The sequence below is a fragment of the Pezoporus wallicus genome, unplaced genomic scaffold, assembly GCF_028554395.1.
Source record: "Pezoporus wallicus isolate ANWC-B61680 ecotype Strahan unplaced genomic scaffold, APGP_CSIRO_Pwel_v1 contig_7820, whole genome shotgun sequence".
Taxonomy (NCBI): domain Eukaryota; kingdom Metazoa; phylum Chordata; class Aves; order Psittaciformes; family Psittacidae; genus Pezoporus; species Pezoporus wallicus.
Window position 1 is genome coordinate 743263 of NW_026641900.1, and position 15676 is coordinate 758938.

Below are 15676 nucleotides of genomic sequence, written 5' to 3' on the forward strand. Positions count from 1 at the left end.
CTACAATAATTCTAAACACAAGGGATAAAAAACAAATGCAAAACCCAGGGAAATACAAGGTAACACCTTGATGACTGACCACAATATGTCATGTCCTGAACAATCAAGTCCTATAGGGACTATACAACAGATATTTAAGGTGTGAAAGACTGAAGTATCTATGAATAATAAGAAGTGGAAGAGTGCAGAAAGGAATCAAGACTTATACAGGAAACTGCTCTATAATTTTTATTCAATTAGTTTGAGATTAGCACAACAGCTCTGTGCAGACCTATTTAGCAATAACTGTCGATGCTTCCATGCCATCCAGAGGGACCCTGACACACTTGTGAGGTGGGCTGATGCCAACCTCATGAAGTTTAACCATGCCAAGTGCAAGGTCCTACACCTGGGTCAGAGCAACCCCAGGCTCAGCTACAGGTTGGGCAAAGAAGAGATCCAGAGCAGCCCTGCAGAGAAGGACTTGGGGGTGTTGGTCAATGAGAAAATGAACATGGGCAGGCAGTGTGCGCTTGCAGCCCAAAAAGCCAACTGTATCCTGGGCTGCATCAAAAGGAGCGTGACCAGCAGGTCAAAGGAGGTGATCCTGCCCCTCTACTATGCTCTACGTGAGACCTTGCTTGGAGTATTGTGTGCAGTTCTGGTGTCCTCAACATAAAAAGGACATGGAACTGTTGGAACAAGTCCAGAGAAGGGCCACGAGGATGATCAGGGGACTGGAGCACCTCCCATATGAAGACAGGCTGAGAAAGTTGGGGCTGTTCAGCCTGGAGAAGAGAAGGCTGCGTGGAGACCTCATAGCAGCCTTCCAGTATCTGAAGGGGGCCTATAGGAATGCTGGAGAGGGACTCTTCATTAGGGACTGTAGTGACAGGACAAGGGGTAACGGGTTAGAACTTAAACAGGGGAAGTTTGGATTGGATATAAGGAAGAAATTCTTTCCTGTTAGGGTGGTGAGGCACTGGAATAGGTTGCCCAGGGAGGTTGTGAATGCTCCATCCCTGGCAGTATCCAAGACCAGGTTGGACGAGGCCTTGGGTGATACGGTTTAGTGTGAGGTGTCCCTGCCCATGGCAGAGGGGTTGTAACTTGATGATCTTAAGGTCCTTTCCAACCCTAACTATTCTATGATTCTGTGATTCATGCTAGCAACTATTTTCAAGCTACTTTGGAGCATCTAACTGAACTATTAATGTCTCACATTTTCAGGTAGTAAAAGCTGTAAATATCAGCTTTAGAAAAAAAAACCACTGTAAGTTTTTGTTTTTAAAGTGTCCCAGACACAGAACATTTCTGCACAGGCCTGATGTAACTGCCAAGGAGACCTTAGAGCAGCTCCAGTGCCTAAAGAGGCTACAAGAAACCTGGAGAGGGGCTCTGGACAGGGGCCTTTAGGGACAGGATAAGGGGATAAGGGGGAATGGCTTTAACCTGACAGAGGGGAGATTGAGATGAGCTCTTAGGCAGAAGTTCTTCCCTGTGAGGGTGCTGAGGCACTGGCACAGGGTGCCCAGAGAAGCTGTGGCTGCCTCATCCCTGGCAGTGTTCAAGGCCAGGTTGGACAGGGCTTGGAGCAAGCTGCTCTAGTGGAAGGTGTCCCTGCCCGTGGCAGGTGGTTGGAACTGGGTGAGCTCTGGGACTTTCCAACCCAAACCAGTCTGTGATTTTATTTGTACAGTTACTCCTTTAGTAATGCTTGTCTGTTGTAATTCAAATACATCCTGTCTGGAATCATGAAAGTTCACACACATCATGGGTTTCTGTAGAAGCTATTCCCAAATCCTGAAACTTTTAGGGGGTTTTGTCATCTTAGTTTTCTTTTTAACTTGACTTCTTACAACCATTGATCCCTTCCTGGGAACTGATGAAAGAAACTCTTGTGTGTGCTACATGAATGGAGGGGTTTGGCTTCTTCGTTGCCAGCTTCAGAGGTCTGTTGTGCTTTTTAGTACTGAAATATTCCAACACCTCATCTTTCTTTTCCTCAAGAACTTGTCACCAGTTAGGTAGGAAAACTGAGGTGCTGTTTGGGTTTTGCAGATGCTGTCAAAGCTGTCTGCAAGTATGCAAACACATCAGGAGTCATGCATCTTGCTGAAGAAGGCTATAGATCCAGAAGTAATCCTGCCACACATGAGGTCTATAAATGAGATTGAGGTTCAGCAAGATAATTTTTGATACAGGGAAGAGGAATCAGACCTTATAATTGATCTGGAAGAAAAAAGTGAATCAAACAAAGGCTTCTTGAGACATCTTATGGCATCTCACCCCATATTTTATTGTAATATCAGCGACAGACTTTGGGGAGGAACTTTTCTCTTACTACAATATCCTTTATTAGGTTACCGATATAAGATGCTATAAAAGCCTGACAAGTTTCTGTTTCCAAAAGCTGTGACATATGGAAACATGCCCACTCGCATATTTTACCTCTACAAAAAACCCCACAACTTGACAAGAAGTTTGTTTCCTATTTAAATTCTCACACTACTTCAGATCTACTCACCACTAACTTTAGACTCCGTTCTGTTGCTTCAAATTGTGGAATTTCTATTCTCTCAAAATACACAGGCTAGGACAACAAGGACAGTGGCAAACAGGACTTGCATATTTTCTTGGATAGCCAATTCTCAAGCTTATGCTAGAAGTAATGGGGTTTTTTTGGCCTGAGGCAGTAGAATCATAGAACCATAATAAAGTTGGGATTGCATGGGACCTTCAAATGTCATCTAGTCCAACCTAGCAAAGATAATTAACTTCACCATTGTTTGTACAGCCTTGTCTTATGGCCTGATTTACTTTTGAGGCATCAAAACCATATTTTGGCTATATCAAACTCTCACTTCATTGAAAAAGCCAGGAGAAGATGGCAGAAATAAATTATGCAATCTCAGTGTTCCTTTAATGTGAATTGGCCTGTCCTAACCTAAAGTGTGCCTATTGCCACCTCTGCAGATATGAGAGAATACCGGTATATCATTCTTGATCTAGGAATTAAGACAAAGCATTTTACCATTAATTAAAAGGAAAACTTCCATCTGAAAAGAAATGGCTACCCTCAAAATCCTACTGAAGAAGCCAGTAAGTTTTTTCCTGGGATCTTCTAACAAGATGAAAGATTCACATAGCAAGGATCTACAGATCTTTCAATTAGGACCCAATATCAAGGGAATTCTCCACTGCCAATCAGCTTCTTTAAAAGAAACAAGCCAAAAGAGTGAGTCACTGATTATCTCTATGAAGTGTTAGGTCATTTTGGTGAAAAACATGGTTGTAATTAGTATAATGCATCACTCTGGTAATTAAGCAGTTTACATGACAACTGATCTCAACTCCTGGTATGCAGCACATATTCAGTAATTACTACTGCACTAAAATATTTTAGCTTCTCTTTGTACCTGAATGAGGCAGATTACACTACCCTAACAAAGAGAAAGTTTAGAGGTCCCCATCACAATATTACACAGAGAAAGATGTCTGATAACAGAAGCTTATTTAATCTATCAAACAAAGAGTATGTCTCTTGGGACAACTGCAATACTTAACAGGAAATCCAAGTTAGTTTTCAAGGAGGTAATATATACTGGAGGCAAACTAATCACAGCAGAACACAGTTCTACCTTGGCTAATTTACACCAAGAAGGAAAATCCCTGAGTAGGCTTATGCTCACTAACTGAGCTCACTGAAGATTAACTTCAGTATTTCCTAATACTGACAGAACAAATAAGGTGACAGATCAAGTTAAATACAAAATTAAAAACCAGATATGTCAGATTCTCCATTAGAAGATTTATACCAAGGCTGAATGCTTGTTCTGAGTTTCATACAAGTTCTAGAGAATACAATTTAACAAGACAAGAATTTCTAATGCACATCAAAAGCTATTTCTGCATAATTCTGTTTAAACTAATTTTATGCCATTATTACCAATCATCAAAAGTTAACCTTTAAGAAAATAAAAATTTGATGTCCCCTTATCAGCAACTGAAAAAACTGCAAATTACAAAAAAAAACTAAAAAAACAACTGGACATAGTTTCTTTTGCTACTCCTTTGAAGTGGAAACCAGCCAAATAGTATTTTTTACATTACTCAAGAACTCTACAAGTCAAACCCATCTGCTATCAAGCATAAAACCTAGCAGGCTACCTAGTCTTTCCCAATGGCCTGACCTTTTCCTGCATCTTCTTACAGAAATCACAGTCACTTTAAAGTAACTCTCATGAGTCTTAAAAGACACTTCACAAATTTGGTTCAAGGTAGTGATATGGTTTAGTGGTGGACTTGGCAGTGCTGGGGTAACAGCTGGATTTGATCTTAAAGGTCTTTTCCAACCCTCATTGATTCTATGATTTTTTTCTGACACCATCTCTTTTCCATCCTTGCCTTAAAGTCCATTTTTCTACTTTATCTAATAAACACCGTAAAGTAGCAAATTTATAGCCACAAACTTAATTACAGTATATCATAGAGCCACTTAAAAACATGCATTTCATCCTCAGGCATTTTTTTCTTCCAAATTACAACTTCAATAACAAAATAAGATATAATACAGACATTTAGTTAGTTGGTATGATTCCAAACATCATTAAAAGGAGTACTTCCAAAATGCCAATTTATAGCTGTTACTATTAACTATAGTATCACAGATGTGCCTATAACAAGAAAGGGGTGATTCTGAGCAATGAAACACCTGTATGTCACTATTTGGTAACACAGAATCATAGAATAGTTAGGGTTGGAAAGGACATTAAGATCATCAAATTCCAACTACCCTGCCATGGGCAGGGACATCTCAAACTAAACCATGTCACCCAAGGCTCTGTCCAACCCGGCCTTGAACACCGCCAGGGATGGAGCATTCACAACTTCCCTGGGCAACCCATTCCAGTGCCTCACCACCCTTACAGTAAAGAACTTCCTTATATCTAATCTAAACTTCCCCTGTTTAAGTTTGAACCCATCACTCTGTCTATCACTACAGTCCCTAATGGAAAGTCCCTCCCCAGCATCCCTTTAGGCCCCCTTCAGATACTGGAAGGCTGCTATGAGGTCTCCACACAGCTTTCTCTTCTCCAGGCTAAACAGCCCCAACTTTCTCAGCCTGTCTTCATACGGGAGGTGCTCCAGTCCCCTGATCATCCTCGTGGCCCTTCTCTGGACTTGTCCACCAGTTCCGTGTCCTTTTTATGCTGAGGACACCAGAACTGCACACAATACTCCAAGTGAGGTCTCACGAGAACAGAGTAGAGGGGCAGGATCATCTTCTTCAACCTGTTGGTCATGCTCCTTTTGATGCAGCCCAGGATATGGTTGGCTTTCCATGTATCTTTGTAGACAGGGAAAAAGAAATTTTCCATGTTCTTAGACAAAAGTTTTGCAGCAACCATTTAGCAGTCTGAGAAAAAAAATGGTGACAATGGGAACACAAAACACCACTACTGTATTTACTAAACATCTAACTGAAGTGATTGCCAGGCCTAGAAAACAAGATGCAATCTGTTCTACATGGAATGGCATGTATGAGAATAATGTTGATGTTATGGTCAGAGAAGCATTTCTTTTTACGGTAACAGTATAGTCTAAACATTTTCCTTCCATTAAAAAAACAACCAAAACAACCACCAAAACACTTGCATGATCAGAATGCAGAAGGCAGACAATGTTCTGGAGATGCAGACTGCATCCAAACCCTGCTTTAAACACATCCCCTCCAAATAAAAATACAATAATCTTTTGTGCAGAACTGTCTGAAGATTAAATAAAAATTCTTCAGAGTAGTTTCTTCCACCAGTGTTCCACTCGACTGCTTGCAAGGAAATCTGAACACTAGCTAGGAGCTTCTGTCTGTAAATATCATTGGTATGTCAGAAGATTTCCCTCTTCCCTGCCTAAACTTCTTCTCAAATTACATTCAGATTCCTGTGGTACCATAACAACTTCAATACAGCATGTATTTCAGTATTCTGTAAAGGTTTCATTCCCATTTCCACTCCCAATTACTGGTGGTTTATATTTTTCATCCTGGCTGCACTGCAGGATGTATATCCTTACAATATCTGTGAGGTCTTACAGTTTTAACACAGAATATTGTTAACTAATATATCAAAACCACATCAATATACGTACTGAAGTGATATCACATTATACGATATGCAACAGATTTCACCATGTTTTATCAAAACATGTGTCAAAGCAATGCAACTCCCGATGATAAAAGTGAGTCATGCAGAAAATGATTGTCTGGGCTTTTATGGGAGTCATACAAACTTTCTTTCAATTCCATTCATGGGAATGAATGCTCCTCAGTTGGGCAACTTAGTTTTTCAAATTTAAATAAGGATAAAAATCCAAAACAAATCCTGATAAAACTGTTTTGCTTTGCCTGCTATGGATCAATATAACGTGTAATACCAAAACACTGTTTCTCATCCCCAGGGGGAAATTGCAGATGATCCTACATTCACTTGGAACCCAGCACAAGCTTTCTAAATGGCCACAAACCAGTATTTCAGGAACATACCAAAATCTGCATTCACTGTACTCTGCAAAAACCTTGTGCAGAGCATGAAAATTAGTATTAATGTGTACCTAAGATAATTCGTATTTTTTAGTCTACAGAAATCATTTGTGAAAGGTTATACAGAATACTGTTCAGACTCCTAAAGGAAACTGTTGAGGCATATTAATGTCAGATTTTATTTCTCTTCTAACTGTGGCATGCTACTTGATTCTAGAACCCAGTAAAAAGGCTGGACTCGAAACTAACTAGAGATTGCCTCCAGTTGTTTTAAGTTTAGAACATTCAGTACTTCACCTAAAGGAGTATCTGAGAGCCTTGAGCAAGGATAGAGTACAGCACTATCTTTATAGACCATGCTCCAAACTTTGCACATGATCTCACACAGTCATATTCACTAAATCAGAGCAGAATTTGCAAAGTATCATAGAATCACAGAACAGTTTCGGTAGGAAGGGACCTCAAAACTCATCCAGTTCTAACCCCCTGCAATGGGCAGGGACACCTTCCACTAGACCAGGTTGCTCGAAATATCTAAACAATGCAGGACTATTTAGAGCGCAGTCTGGAGAACACAAGTACATTATCTATACACACTATTTTATTTGCATAACTTTCATCCATTATATAAACCAATGTGCAAACACTAGAGAAAAAGTAGGGCCAATGCTTATTACTGGGTGTACATGTCTATATTTTATAGTTATGTTGGAATGTGTGCATGTAAGTACATATATATATTATAGCATTTATATTAATCTCAAAAAAATTTGGGCTAACCTGTTTGTACTAATAACTGGAGAGAAGCTAAAGCCAGCTAAACTTATGTGAGATGTTCCTACGTGGCTTGGTAAGGAAGGATTAAGCAGAAGTTGACTATCAACCATATCTTCCAATGAAGCCTTCCACAACCTTCTCCTATTTTCCCACTTCCCTGAGAAGTTGATGTAGTTTGCATCAAACTCCTACTTAATAAGCCTACTGTATCACCTCAAAGGACAGTCTTTCACAAAGCACATGGTGAAATACATAAATTTAAGCACTTAAAGCTGTGTGGCATTTTTTGAACAGGTCTATACAGATTCTTACCATCTCTTTCGTGTCTTCTGCTAATGGCAAAAATGTAGCTTCCAGAATAGCAACTTGATCAGTGTTGAGCTTCTGCCACAGACTAATCAGCATAATCACCAGATGGGTGGCACTTTTCAGCTTTGTGAATGCCTGGAATATGTTGGCTTGGTTTTCCACTGCTGCATCTGCTAGAGCTATTACCTGCAAAAATCACAAGTGTCTGTTAAGGATAATTTTACCATCCATGAACACTCAACACTGAAATTACCTTTGGCACACTCCTATTTTCCTTTAGAAGATCCTGAGGAATTCTGTTTTCCATAAACACAAACCACAAAGTATTAAATTCATTATCAAGATTTTTCTTTTGCATACCAAGGTAACAGGATCAATCTATCTAGTATACTCAGTGTAGAAAGGATTCCGTTTAGAACATATTCTTCAGGCATTCCTGAGCTTGATCCCCATCATGATACATAATAACACACTAACTTTCAGTTTTATACCACACAAGACACAAATCTCCAGATGACCAGCATGTCTACTGTATGAATCAAAAACAATACATTGCTTTTATGCAATTAAAAATGCAGTACATAATTATTTCCAGATGAACAGAACTGCAATCTGTTATTTTATCAGCTCTCGGGTCTCTCCATGTTTTGCACTAGTTGTTTAAGCTTTTATGCTAAGATGTAAACATTATGGATCATGTATATGAAGGCAGTACCACTTTACTTGCTAGACATCATGAAAAAAATCAAACTAAACCACCAGATTCACTTCTTCTAAGATGATAAAACAGTTGGGTTGAGTACTTCAAGATGGGGAAAAACAGAAGAGCCATTATATGATATTCAACTCAGTTACGAAATAACTTGTCACTGTATATAATATTGTAGATTCACAGCATTACAAAAACTGGTATTCTGAGAAACTTTGCTATAAATGCCTTCTTTCTTGAAGTACAATATTTAGACATTTTCCATCACCAGTGAAAAGTGATTTCACTATGCAATTTCAATATGACATGTCAATATGACAACAAGAGGTTTTCCAGTGTTGGCACTGAACTACTTCAGCTAAAGGAAAGGGGTTTATCCTGGGTGAGCACAGCTTACAAGACCTGTTCACATGAATGCCACTACATCTTCATGTTGGCTGGATAATACCTGGCTTACAGCAGTACTGATTACCTTCACTGCCATTTAAATCAACCCAAAGCACCTCCCTCAACCACATTCTCCTTCTGTTTACTTATCTGCAAAATGGCGTAATTGGTACTTGACTGGAATTGTCAAAAGCCTCGCAGAAATGCAGTTAAATTGTAATTAGTATTACAACAGAATTTACAAAGGAAAAACTTGCAGAGCTTGATTCATTAGCATTTGGCAACAGCAGGGAAATGAAAATACTATACGATGCATCTTCAGCCGGGAATTAAAGCCAACCAGCTGTTAGCATTTGGTGGAGAAAAACTATTTTTAATCTGCAACACTGGCATTAGAGATGTGTGTGTGTGTTCCCTCCAAACTCCCATGTGACTGGGAAGATAAAGAAAACAGAGTTTTAGGGAACTATAAATATGAAACATTTCAAACAAAATGTGTTGATAGCTTTTGGTTTATATTTTAAGATGTAACGTTTCCAAACAACATGGCAAACCCACAGGACACCCATGAGCCCAAACACTACATAAATTAGAGCCCAGTAACAAAACAAAACCAAAAAAAAAAAGCCCAGCTAACCATGCAAAGAAGTGAGATGTTAATCCCAAATAGAGAAAACCAACATGACATAGTTCAGTTGGAAGAGATTAATAGTATCACAAACATATAACCTGATGCAAAATCATGCCCTGTCAGTTTGCTCAGACAAAAGCTATGATGTTCTTCATACCTCATGTTCTACACAAGGTTCAGTTCCACACTGCTGTTATATTTCAACAGTTATGGGTGACAAAGCTCCATCACAGACACAACACTAAGTAGTACCCTACACCAGTTACATCTCACCACTGCAACCAGTCACTGTACAGCTATACAGCTTCACCTTTCTGAAGAAGCAAGCTACAACAGTAAAGTTTTCCTCAGTCTAACAGAGGCCTTCAAATATTTCATTGCCTTTCCTGTCCAATAGGTATTTGAGAATTCATGAATTAATTCCTCGATGATCTCTAACTCTGTGCTATATTTCAATTCATATTGTATAACTCAGGCCTTTCACATGGCATTTCACCTTAAGGATCCTTCATTTCAGAATTTGCTTTCTTTCCATTTTATAACCATGACCAAAGGAGGTGCTCACCTCTTCACAGGCTACAGATGTAAAACAAATCTCCCAGTCCTCCCAAACAACACCTAATGTACCAAGCCATTAAGCTGTTTTGAAAGCACCTTCATAAGAAACCCTAAAAATACAGCTGATAGAAAAGTTTGCCTTTGGTACAAAATTCTAAAGTTCTAATGTACATTAATACAAGACAAATATACACCAGAGACATGCCTAAGTTTGTAAAGAAGAGGTGCAGTCTTGGAGTGTTGCAGGTCACTAAAACACACAGCAATTAAATCTTTACATGACTGCATATATACAAGTTCAACTTTTATACTTCCAGAGAAACCAAAAAGGGGGAAAGAAAACCTCATTTCTAAGTCCCAATCATTCTGTTAATGGATGAATTGACCTAATACAGCCTTCTGAGATCTGGAACACCCAGGATAACACAATATGAATTACGATACTACAATGTATGATATACACATGGCATACATGGCCATGGTAGTTTTAAAAAAGCCTGTACCCTAGAAAAATGGTTGCTTGGACAACACCCCTTAAGATATGTCAAGCTGAAAGCCAAAGTAACAGAGAGCAGCTGGAAGAACTAAAGACAGTCTGAGATCATAAGGTTCCACAGTAAGTACTTGATCTGAGGCAAAAAGAAGAAATCTTCCCTCACAGAGGAAAATTACTGTAAACATTTCCCAGGCCATCAGGTGAAAACTCCACCTATATTGCATAAGGGCTATCACTGCCTATTTAACAATTTTCTTTTTCTTTCTTCAATGTCCCAAAGCTTTCAAACAAAACTAAAAATCACGTTTTCAGACTTCCTAACAGCAGTGGAAGAGAAAAAAGTAGCCAGTGCAGGAAACCAGCATGGGTTGAAAGTACACCATTGAATATATGTTCTTACAACTGATCAAAACTTGATTTTCATTTATATCCTTAAAGAAAGCTCATATTGAATGTTTTTACTAAATCTCATATTGACAGTTGCACAGGTAGAGCTGAAATCCAGAAGTATTTTTAACATCTTGGGAATTTCCACCCTCAACACTATTGCCAGAAATTAAGTGCAATCATTTCCAAGCATAGAGCATTTCTCATGTTTTCAACCTTAAAGTGTTTAAGCAGAAAGATTTCTCTTCATACTCTTTAAGGTTCCTCCCAACCCATAACCATTCTATGATCCTATGCTTTTTTATTGCTAAGTAGACCTCAGAAGATGTCAAGAATTTGAAAAATGCAAACTAATGGTGATTTAAGTTTTAAAAACATTCAGATTTCTCTATTATTACCACTTTCTTAAAGGTATTTTTTAGGGCACTGTTTAACATCCAGCACTAACTTCAGACTTAATAATCCCTCTTGAAAAAGGCTTGCAACATACCCACTCTTGTATATTCAGACAAGCTCCTTGGGGCAATAATGAACATCACTCTCCCAGGCTCATTCCAGTAATACAAGAAAACACAAATACAATTCCAAAAATGCAAAATGCCTTCTTATTAGCTGGCTACAATTTTGAAGAAAACTGAAAAACTAAAGGCCAAGAAGTGAGTATGAATTTCCAAGGCACTTTGTTTTAAGTTGGTAGCACATTTTCTTGGAGGCCCTAGCACCACTGGGACTGGAAACTCTCACAGGTTTTATGCCATATTCTAAACCAGAAAACCGGAAATGTGTCTGACAATTTGGCTGGGAGGGGGTGGGGGTTGGAGGGGTGGTTGGGTTTTTTTTTAATCAACCAAGAAAAACATAAATGCCCACCAATGGTGAAATTCACCCAACTAGTCTTGCTCTCACCTAGTTCTATCACACTGGGTTCAGCTTCTAGTAAATTTAAAGTACCTCCAGTTTTAGCAGAAACCAAGTTTGAAGAGAGGAAAAGTATGGCATTTAAGAAATACAATCACTTTACATTTCACCCATAGCCCTTCAGAGTAAGTCTTCTATACAAAATTTTTAAAATAGGAGAAATAACAGCTGAAATGTAATTATTATTAAATGGACACAGAGATAGTGAATTACCAAGACTATTATGTACTCCACAGTAAATTAATCCATAACCAAGCCCTTATACCTGGCACAAAAGAGACATTCTGTACACAGTTCTATAAGCAAAAAAGTTGATCACAAGCGCATGGGTCCTCTCCTGGCAATTTTTCTTATGGAATATTTATTGTAAGGTAGTTCATTGATCTGATCCCTTCCAACTATTTTTAAACAAAATCAGAAAGCAGGATGTTAATGCATATAAATCAGAAAATAGAATGCTGAGGAATGCTAGGATTATTGCTTGTCCATTCCTATTCAACAGGACAACTACTACTCTACTTCACCTTCTCACAGATTAACTCATTTCAGAGAAGGAAATAACAACTCAGTTATTAAATCTAAAACAAAATCTAACAAAGTAATTTTTTTATGATTTAAAGAAGTCTGCATCACATATCTGAGTTCACCTGGAACATGTAAGTATTTAAAGGAAAGCATTTCTTTTTCCTTACAAGCCTCTCTGTCTACCTTGCACATCTGGTATGCAGCCACATAAAAAAGTTAAAGACACCAGGCCAGCAAACTTTTACAACTGATAAAATAAGTGATAATATCCACCCAATTAATTAAAATCCCAAATATCCCTTATTCTGAGAGTAAAGATTTATGAGCAATTCCCAAATTAGTTCACAAAGTTGAAAAAACAGTGATTAGCAGCCGAATTCCCTGCACAGACCACCTCACTCAACAACCATTGTGCACAGAGCCTTTGACAGGTGACTAAAGCTTTATGGAATGCAGGCAAAGATATCCATGTCAGAAAGTGATCTTTATCAAACACTCACCTCAAGTGAGCTACTTCTAAACACTGTGGCATTCCCACATCACCGCAGTGGGTATGGGAGAGCTCATGTTGGGATTAAGTACCTCAGGCCACAACTACCTGACCCTTATCATAAGGCCTGGGCTAGTGCTAACCATGACCTCAATTCTTAAAATGGTAGCACAGGCCCACCATGATGAGGACAAAGCATCCATTCACCATTCACCACACACTCAACATTCAAGTGAAGCGCAACATGACCTCAATCTGAGATGACATCAGAGATGAAAGACACTGCAGCATGACGACCCATGCTTTATCTGGATGCACCCAGCTACCTCCTGAAATTCTACTGTCTCCCATGAGGAATGTGGAATTACTGATCATCACAAGTAATTAATATAGCAATCTGCCTCCAGAAAATAGAAAAGCCAGATTAAGGAAGTTCACAAGGGAAGTTGTGTGGTTTTGTTTTCTTCAATGTTAAATTGCAAATTGCTACAAAGCAGTATCATAGAATCATAGAATATTTAGGGTTGGAAAGGACCTTAAGATCATCAAGTTCCAACCCCCCTGCCATGTATCATCTGGGTTCAACTTAAACAGGGGAGATTTAAGTCGGATATAAGGAAGAAATTCTTTACTGTGACAGTGGTAAAGCAATGGGAACAAGCTGCACAAGGATGATGTGAATGCTCCATCCCTGGCAAAGTTCAAGGCCAGGCTGGACAGGGCTTGGAGCAACCTGCTTTAGTGAAAGGTGTTCCTGCCCATGGCAGAAGGTAGGAACTAGATGAGCTTCAAGATCCTTTCCAACACTAACCATTCTATGATTCTATCTGTAAGAACATAACACAGTTTACACGTTAAAATGCCAGTTAGCTCAAACACTTCATCGTTTGCCAGTGACAGCAAGCTGTGTGGTTCAGGGAAGGAGGGAAGGAATGCCATCCAGAGGGACCTTGACACACTTGTGAGGTGGGCTGATGCCAACATTATGAATTTTAATCATGACAAGTGCAAGGTCCTACACCTGGGTCGAAGCAATCCCGAACAGCTGCAGGTTGGGCAGAGAAGAGATTCAGAGCAGCCCTGTGGAGAAGGACCTGGGGGTGTTGGTTGATGAGAAAATGAACATGAGCCGGCTTCAGTGAGCGCTCACAGCCCAGAAAGCCAACTGTATCCTGGGCTGCATCAAAAGGAGCGTGACCAGCAGGTCAAAGGAGGTGATCCTGCCCCTCTACTCTGCTCTTGTGAGACCTCACCTGGAGTATTGTCTCCACAGACATAATTCCTCAACATAAAAAGGACATGGAACTGTTGGAACAAGTCCAGAGAAGGGCCACGAGGATGATCAGGGGACTGGAGCACCTCCCATATGAAGACGGGCTGAGAAAGTTGGGGCTGTTCAGCCTGGAGAAGAGAAAGCTGCGTGGAGACCTCATAGCAGCCTTCCAGTATCTGAAGGGGACCTATAGGGATGCTGGGGAGGGACTTTCCATTAGGGACTGTAGTGACAGGACAAGGGGTAACGGGTTAAAACTTAAACAGGGGAAGTTTAGATTAGATATAAGGAAGAAATTCTTTACTGTTAGGGTGGTGAGGCACTGGAATGGGTCGGGCATGGAAGTTGTGAATGCTCCATCCCTGGCGGTGTTCAAGGCCGGGTTGGACAGAGCCTTGGGTGACATGGTTTAGTTTGAGGTGTCCCTGCCCACGGTAGAAGGGTTGGAACTTGATGATCTTAAGGTCCTTTCCAACCCTAACTATTCTGTGATTCTATAAGAGCCAAATGCATGTACATTATGACATTCTTAAATGTAGAATCCTCTTTAGAGACTTCGCATGTACCAAAGCTGTCTCTTACCTCCACAAACCAAAGTAATAGTGTGTTATGCCCATGGAGAGCACTACCAGGGATGGGGCAGCCACAGCTACTCTGGACAACCTCTGCCAGTGGCTTACCAACTTCACAGGTAAGAACCTTCTCCTAACATCTAATGTTTTATACTGCTGCCTATCATCTTCTGAGTTTCTTTGTTCAAACCCATGGTAACATAAAGGAATTCCTGTTGCCTCTGGTGTTCCTTCTGTGGTTAGGATTACACTTAAGACTATTTTAACGTGATTAATATACTTTTCTCTATTTGCTTGTTGTTATTTTTGTAAAGGGGTCTAGCATTTTTGAGAAGCCAGATAAAAATATTGTTAAAGGGAAGAATACATAGAAGAAAATTACTTTAAACCTGACATCTGACCTCCTCCTGACAGCCTATCCAAAAGTGAATATTGCAGACAGTTTTACATGTGAGTAACTGCTTGTTATTTGGTAAAACTATTAAATACCAAGGGGAGGGGGGGTGTCGGGGGGGGGGGCAATAATTCCTTTAAGGAAGGTACAAACATACGCTACTTTCCAATACATTTAGAAGCAAGTTCTACATTGTAAAATCCAAATTCAAAAGCAGAGTTACAAAATTAGTAGCTTATCTGAGCGAAGTAACATCTGCTACAAATTACACAAACCCCAAGAAACCAGTGAGTTACAATGAATGCTTTACTCACCCCTTCAAAACAAAAGTTCCATTTAAGCATAGGGATGTGCTAAATTATGCACAGATATGTCATGGACTCTCTGATAGCCCACAAATACTGGAGACAGAGCTTCACTGTAAAGCTGGGGTTGAATTGTCAGCAGTGTATAAAAAAGAAATACAGCCAGACATTAGCTAAATGGAGACACAGAGGTGGAGAGCTTGGTTTATACCCCAAGTATATGATATTGTATAATGATCACAAGACCATTTTACAACAAAGGACCAAATTTTAAACAGGGAAGTTGCATGCTTTATCTAGTAAAATGAGCTGGGAACCCCAACAAAGAGCTTAAACTAACAGGGGCCTTGTCCTGAAAATTTCTAAGTGCATTTCAGTTCAACAGCATCTACCAGTGCCCAGGAAATCAAGAGAAAGCCATTAGA

At 39.6% G+C, this 15676-nt stretch overlaps 1 protein-coding gene across 7 annotated transcripts in view; it reads right to left on the reverse strand.

Moving 5' to 3' along the window:
- Positions 1–15676, reverse strand: part of BBS9 (Bardet-Biedl syndrome 9) — a 259496-nt gene that overhangs the window by 138583 nt on the left and 105237 nt on the right. For all 7 annotated transcript variants that reach the window (XM_057425767.1, XM_057425764.1, XM_057425762.1 and 4 more), the window contains one exon: positions 7610–7792. In XM_057425767.1, coding sequence (XP_057281750.1) covers positions 7610–7792 — 183 coding nt within the window. The remainder of the gene's footprint in view (positions 1–7609; positions 7793–15676) is intronic.